At 35.1% G+C, this 7,680-nt stretch overlaps 1 protein-coding gene across 1 annotated transcript in view; it reads right to left on the bottom strand.

Annotated features, from left to right (window-relative positions):
• The window catches only part of LRP2 (low density lipoprotein receptor-related protein 2), a gene marked incomplete at its 5' end in the record, with an annotated part of 69,012 nt that overhangs the window by 60,314 nt on the left and 1,018 nt on the right, over positions 1-7,680 (bottom strand). Inside the window, 5 exons of the mRNA XM_008937386.1 lie at positions 2,545-2,673; positions 4,671-4,848; positions 5,748-5,976; positions 6,418-6,602; positions 7,030-7,241. Coding sequence (XP_008935634.1) covers positions 2,545-2,673; positions 4,671-4,848; positions 5,748-5,976; positions 6,418-6,602; positions 7,030-7,241 — 933 coding nt within the window. The remainder of the gene's footprint in view (positions 1-2,544; positions 2,674-4,670; positions 4,849-5,747; positions 5,977-6,417; positions 6,603-7,029; positions 7,242-7,680) is intronic.

Raw genomic sequence — 7,680 nt, 5'->3', positions numbered from 1 at the left:
CAAGTGAATTCTCCAGGGTAAATTGTATGTACTTTAGAAATTTTATAGTCTCATTTAAACAAATTATATTCTACAGATTTTTTTTTTTTTTCAGATTGCTTCCTTTAACACCTCTGCAAATTTGGTCATTCTGATTATTCCTCATTTGTATAATATGTATAAAATAAATAATAAAGCAAATTTGCTGAGCTATACAGACCTAAAAGTCTGTGTAGTTTCATCAGATGGACATTAACTTCTGATTAACTGATAATATAACTTCTTCGTAAACTTAATACAGGCTTACATGACAAATCAGAATCCATATAAATTAATGTATTGTTATATTAAATATGGAAAGTTACTATATTAATACAAGATTTTAATGTACACAAAGTCCTTGCTTTGTTTCCAGGCCAGCTTGCTACATTACCATCTTTAGTATCAACCTGCAGTGCAGTTTAAAATAAGTGCAAAGGCCATCTTATTAGCATTCTTCATCTTACATAAAGCTAGAAATGGTGCAATCCTAGAGTCAGTAAGTTCCCATCAGCATGAAGTTAGCAGTATTCAATATGTGAATAAAGTAGGCTGAGACCAGCAATATCATTATTTGGTAAAGAGACTTGGCAAGGAAATGCATGCAGCTCAGTTTAATCTTTCTTCGGAAAGTTTGTGCTGGTCTATTAAAGTAAACAATGGCAGCAAGGATAAAGATAATAGCAAGTATTAGAGAATAAATGGCAAATGCCTATTGCTTTGTAGTCATTACCAATAATTGAAATCATTCAGGAGGAAAGGAATCAGCATTTTTTTAATATTAAAAACAAGCTCATATAATTTGAAAGAATTGTGCTTCATGAAAGGATATTTCTATTTCTCTTTTAAGCAATTTATATTGAGAAAATAGGCAATTTATAAAAAGGCCACAACTGTGCCTAAGTAGATGTAGGGAACTTTGCAACATCTGGGAACTGTCAATAGCTCGATTCACTGTCAGAACTAGGACGAACTCTACACATGCATGTGCTTTCTCACTGCCATGTTCCACTTCTTTCATTGTGATCCCTCTATAAGCCTGCACATGCTAAAACCAGTTCTTTTGTTTAATAGATTAAACAAATTTGCACTTCATTTCAGACTATAATAAACTGGTAATTCTCTTACTGCTGCTAAGCAACACATGAATGCAGTACAGCTTTTTGAAGAACGTTTTCCTAAGTATTAAGCAGGAAAACAGTGTGATATGGCTTTTAAAATCTAGATATTTTTAGAAGAAAATGCTTTCTTGACTGACAGAAATTTCTAGTATTAGCTCATCCCAAAGATAATTTCTACTTAAATTTCAGTGATTTGAAGCTTCCTTATTAGGGAGGCACTGAAGCACAGTTCATATCTGTACAATTGATAGAAAAATTAATAAGGAATGCTCCAGCTGACAAGATGAATCTGGTCAAATTTCTGGTCACAAAATGCCTGTTAGTAATTTTAATTTTTGTTTTAATTTTAATTTTTTTTTTTTTTTTAAATAAACTGGCTAAATGTTTTTTTACAAATCATTGAGGTCTGTGGACTGTTCAAAGAAAGTTCGGTTGTACTTTTTGATATAACATTTTCTTCACAAACATTAGCTCTGTTAGAGTTGAATTACCCTCCAGCATCTGTAATTTTAAGCTGGGTTTCTAGTCCTCCTGCATTTGGCACATTAATTTTAGACACAGGAGAGGGAAAAAGCTCAAACCGTGAAATTCTGATCACAATTTCCAAATCCATTAGTTCAGACAGCCTGAAGAGAGTGATGAGCAACAGGGAGAGCATCTCTCCTGATTAAAGGAAACCAAAAAATCATGACTTCTTATATATAAATACAGGCTGAGAAGGACAATGATAGTCTCTTCAAACAGATACAACAGAACATATGGCATGGACAGAGAACTATTGATGATACTTATCTTGAAGGACAAAAACAGCATAAGAAATGGACATAAGCTAGTTTTTTTACTGTATTTGAACAGAAAATCATGTTTCCAAATACCAATATTGTAATGTTCAAGGAGTTTTAGGGCAGGAAACCAAATTAATCTTAAATTGGAGCCTGACTTGTGAAATAGGAGCTTGATTCACAAATCTGCTCCTGCATCCTGACATTCTTAAGATTGCAACTCTTAAAATCAAATTTCCAAGCCAAAAATTAATGAGGACAACATTCTGCCAGACTATGTTTTCATTTTTAACTGACACTAAGCTCCTTCCAGATGTGTTCCAACAACAAAATGTTCAATATGTTGAGAAATTTTAAGACATGGCTTTTTTAAATTGCTTAAAAGAAAACTGTGTTCATCCATTTTTCCCAAATGAAGCATCTGAATCTCTGAGCTCTTTACAGAACCTAGTTCAAACTTATAAGCTAAGGACATTCCATGCATCCTAAATTAAGTCTGTCTAGAATGGCCCCAAACTTTGAATTCATGAGCAGCAGCCCAGAGATCTACAGTATGCCTGACAGAGAGATAGATTTGACAGTGTCAGGTCTTTTTTTTCTCTCTCTCATTATTACTGCTGTACCTCTCATGCAATTCCTGTTATCAGGAGAAAGCATCCATCCTGAAGGACAAGCACAGGAAAAAAAAAGTGGTCCAGATGATGAAAGCAAGCAGAGGTGGCTACAGGGAGATGATGCACAAGAATTGATACCTGAAAAGAAAAAAGAAAGTATTAGTAACTAACAGTATGAGTGATCGGAAAGAATGTTCCATCTCATTGCTACCAATAATACCAACCCAGCACTAAGTCGGTTTTGCTATTTGCTTAAAATTAAAAAAATAAATTGTTTTCAAGAACCACAAGCCATACAGTACACTCATAACAGGATGTAATTTTTCATGTAAAACCAGTACCATTATCACAGCAGGCTTTTTCAAATTTTTTTGGTGTCACAGAAAATCTTTCAAACTCCTTTTCACACTTAAGTGCACCAGGAGGCTTGCGGGATTGTCAGTCTTTGCTCACTATACCATTTTAGATGGGGTATTTAAAGTATTTACGGAAGCTTCTTGGAGAAAATTAAAGCAATAAAATAGTTGCAAACATCTCATTCAAAGTTTGTGACAGTTCAATGCATAATTTCCTGTGTCACTGACAGTCTAAGCTTGCAAAATGTAAAAAAGACACTGAAGAAGGTTTCTACTGCCTGCTGTTACTACTCTACATTAAAATTCAACTATTTAGATCACTTCCACAAACTTGCTGGTAAAGAGAATTTTTCAGGATCAGCCATCTTCATAAGAAAATCAAAATGGTATTTTGAGCATATCCTTAAAAATTGCAACAGGCCTTACTCTAAGAAGCTTGCAAGTTCCTGGAAGTGGTAATTGCTCATAATATCAAAACTAACAAGAACTGAAAACAAATTAACAAGATGACAATAAAACATTGGCATAAACTCAGAATGCAAACTGTAAGAAAATTATTCATCTCATGAGTATAACAAAACCAAACTCTAGCTGGCATAAGATCTAATGATTTACAAAAAAAGGAGTTTGACAGTAGACAGTTTTAATACTACATCTGGAATTTCAATCAGCAAATAATTATTTCTTCATTCCTAAACTCGCTATTTTGGAAGTGCTTTATTCCTTTCTTTTCCCTCTGGCCACATAAAGTACAACAGAACAACTGTAAATGAAAAATCATAAAAAGTAAGAATTTAATAAAATAAAATTCTCTACCAGTGATAGATTTTTAAACCTTGGGTTGTAAAACAAAACCTCTTAAAGCAGAACTATGATATTTAAATCAATGGTACCTTCTGGTGACTGAACAATTTGCAGAGTGAGTCCTAAGTAGCTATGTTTCTGAGTATGGCTGAGGAAGGTTTTACTCCTGAACAAATATAGCAATGAAATTACCAGCATATTCCTCAGATGCGAGTCTTCACCCTCCCTGACATGAAAGTTTTCAAGATTAAGAAATTTACTGTAGTATTTAGTAATCAGAAACACTCTACTACCAAATTAATACAAGAGAAAACAAAAGACAGCATTTGTGTCAATATTTGACACAAATTTGTTTCTTCAATTTGTTTCCCACTCTTCAAGTCATGCCATGAAAAGATGAGAATTCTGATTTGGGAGGTAACTACCTAACAGCAAAAAAATATTTATTTTTTTTTAAAGTCTTCCAGCTGCAAAAGATCACCTCCATATGATCTCAGAGGGCATCTTGAATGCATTGAAAGGTGTTACTTATTGTTTTGTTAAGTAATATAATGCAAAAGTGCTTTCAGAGAAGGTTGGTAACAGTTATCTTGTCTAAAAGAATTATATAATTGACAGAAAATGAACTGAGTTTGGTATGCCACACATAAAAATTTTAAAAATTAAAACACTTTCAAAAAATGCTCCAATTTTCCTTACAAAAGTATTCAAAAGGAAGTGAAAGAAAATGATACATGCTACTCCCTTATTACTCCTTTGGGGTAGTCATTATGCTTACATGCTGCCTAAGTTACTTTTCCCCAAACATCAAGTTGGACAGGCTGAAACACCTTTCAGCTGCAAGTCAATAGTATAAATTATTTGCTTCTTTTTACCCAGTCCATTTGCTGACAAGAACGATTCCAGGAGTGCCTATGCATGACATCACTGCATGGCTTATTTTTGTAATTACCAAAACTGTTTTTCTGAACTTACCATTAGGTTGCTTTACAGGATGGATTGCCACAAGCCCCAAAGGCTGGTGAATATTGTAAATCATAACTGTCTGGTTTCCTCCATGCCATTTATTGGCCCGAATGACTCGATTAGTATAGCGGTCACTCCAGTACACAAAATCTTCAAAGATAGCTAAAGCATGTGGATGCTGTAATATCTAAAAGGCAAGGATGTTAACCAATTTAGTTCTGGAGATTAGTATATGTAAATCTTGCTATGAAGTAACAACAACACTGAGTATAAGTGAAAAAAAAAAAAAAGACAAAAGCAGCCGTGTCTCAAAATATTTTTTTTTTTTTCAGCAAAAGAGCATGAAGTATCTATTGCCTGAAAACAAGACATTAATTATGGGGAAGAATATATATTTAAGAATGAAAATGCTAAAAAGACCCTGTGAGAATGAAGAATTAACAGAGGAAACCAATACACTAGGTCTTTAGAACAAACTATGGATTTTCAAGAGCACAGGAGGAAAGCTCTAATGAGAGTTATGGACCTGTCAAGACCTTTCATCACTGATAAGCTCCCCTATAATTTGCCAGAGAGGTGAAGAAGGTGGCTTATCTAAACTTCAGAAAACTAGGAGAGGGGCAAGAAAGATTGCACCAGCTCCTCTTTCAGAAGAATCGTCTCTCTAGCCAAAAATAAAAGCCCCAAGGTTCTCTAAAATATCCATGTGGTTATTTAAACCAGTTTGTGTACCAGTTGAACATATGAACTATTGTGCTGGTACAGGGAGAGTGCTGGCAAGCTGCCAGCAGCACTTGACTGGGAGAGAGCCTATAAGAGGGATGATCTCCATGAAGTGCTCTGCACACAGCAAGTCCTAGCAGCACAAAATCCTTCACTGCTGTCAAGAGTAGTAACAATCAGCACTCACAGAAGGTGACCAGGACAAGTTCTTCAAGGTTTTGCAGCAGGCAGCTAAAATACTTTTTGTTTGTTTCACCTAAGTATTTTGAAGAAAAATACATCCAAGTCTATGACAGTGCAAATATGGTTTTAAGTACTATCATCAGGGCCATAGGAAAAAATGGTTTCTTCTTAATGTCTTACCAGATCACTTGCAACCACCTGTCGTCTGTTGTTTCCATTGTAATCACAAAAATCAATATAATCTAGATAAGCATCAGCAAAATAGAGAAGTTTATTTGGGTAATCAATGGCGAGTCCATTGGGCCAGTAGATTTTACTGTTAATAATCACTGTTCGCATTTTGCCATCCATGCTGGCTTTTTCAATTCGAGGGTTTTGGCCCCAGTCAGTCCAGAACATCACATGAGCACTGAAAAAAGTAACTTGTGGTTACACACTGATACTGAAATCATTCATATCAGCAATGCTTAAGATATAATTTGTTGTAAAAATCTTTTAATACTTCCTGCTGCTGTTTTTGTCTGTCAATAATAGCAGTACATGGAAGCTACTGCTATCACTGGTTTTTAGGTTTGTACTTTTACAGGCACAGATGGATAATATTAACAGTGTAATAACTGAAGAGCCCCACGTGGCTGGCAGTAAACTGAGTTCAAGCCTTTGAAGAGCTCAGAAACTAGTAAAAGTTTTATGCAAACAGTTCAAATCATAATTTTAAAACATTGTCTTAAGTTTTCTCTTCCACTCGTCATTTACAATTACAATACAATTCGGGCATATCTGAAATTTGAACATTGTTACATCATAAAATATTAATCTTTTCAAAACAAAACATAAAAAAACATCTTACTCAGTTCTGGGATCTAACACTAGTCCCCTTGGGTTTGTTATATTTTCACTAATCAGCACAGTCCTGTGGCTCCCATCCATTTTAGAGACTTCAATTGTTTCCAGAACAAAGTCTGTCCAGTAAAGATTGCGACCTACCCAATCTACCGCTATACTTTCAGTCACGGTGACACCACTGTCAAACACCTGTTTAATAACAAAAAAAAATTTAAAAAAAGGAGAGAGAGAAAGAGAACAAACTAGTTGATATTAAATTTTTACCCTTTCCATTTCTATAGACATGGAAAATCAAACCTCCAACATTTTCTTAGTGTCTTATGCAGAATGATTCATAATGTACCTATTCAGAGCACTGACAAAGTATATACTCCAACACCTCTACTAACTACAGTGGGTCTATGAAAGAAGTTAGCATCTACTAATAGTAAAAAAACCTTCTAGTCCAATGTTAAATAAGGGCTTCATTAAAGCATGTAAAGTTGCTTCACTTTGTCTGTGTTATCTCTGTTCATAATACATTTGGATATCCCTCTTCCGCTCTGTTAAGAGGAGATACAGTATCTTCATTTTTCTCTCTGCAAGAAAGAGACAAGAAGAGCTCAGTGAAACTTACTATTTTTCGGTCAGTCCCATTTTGATAAGCACTCCAAATTTTATCCTGTGTTGTATCAGACCAAAAGATACGATCTGTGATTGAATCAAAATCAATAGCCACAATATTCCTCCCATCCCGAATCAGAGAATAAATACTGTGTGACTGAGAGGTGATGTTGTCCACCACGATTTCATTACGACTTGCCACCAGCAAAAGCAGATTCCCAGACTCTGCCAAAGAAATTAAAATAAACCAATAAGCTGTTCAACAGTAATTCAGTAAGAAAAAGAAACACTGAATAATTTTACATAGCTTTGTAGCATCAAATCTATTGTATCTAGATATATATCTATTGAAAGGACAAATTCAAATCAATCCTCAGGACAAGATATTTTATCATATCCAGTCTGTCCATCCTGAATTCTGGGTCTGCCTTGGCTCTTCTCCACCTGTTCTTCATCATTCACTCTTTCTACTAGACTCCCTGACTCCCCTTCCAGTACCATATCTGGACGTCAGGTCCTCTTACCCATTGTCCAACCAGTTTGCTGCTGACATCCAACCCTCATTCCTCCATAAACCACTCTCAGTTCCCAGTCTCGATTCAAACCCCAAAGTTTCTCATACCACCAGTTACTCTACTCAGACTGGCTCTTCTTTTTCAAGCAA

The sequence above is a fragment of the Merops nubicus genome, unplaced genomic scaffold, assembly GCF_000691845.1.
Source record: "Merops nubicus isolate BGI_N331 unplaced genomic scaffold, ASM69184v1 scaffold6823, whole genome shotgun sequence".
NCBI lineage: Eukaryota > Metazoa > Chordata > Aves > Coraciiformes > Meropidae > Merops > Merops nubicus.
This window is presented reverse-complemented; position numbering and strand designations above follow the sequence as displayed.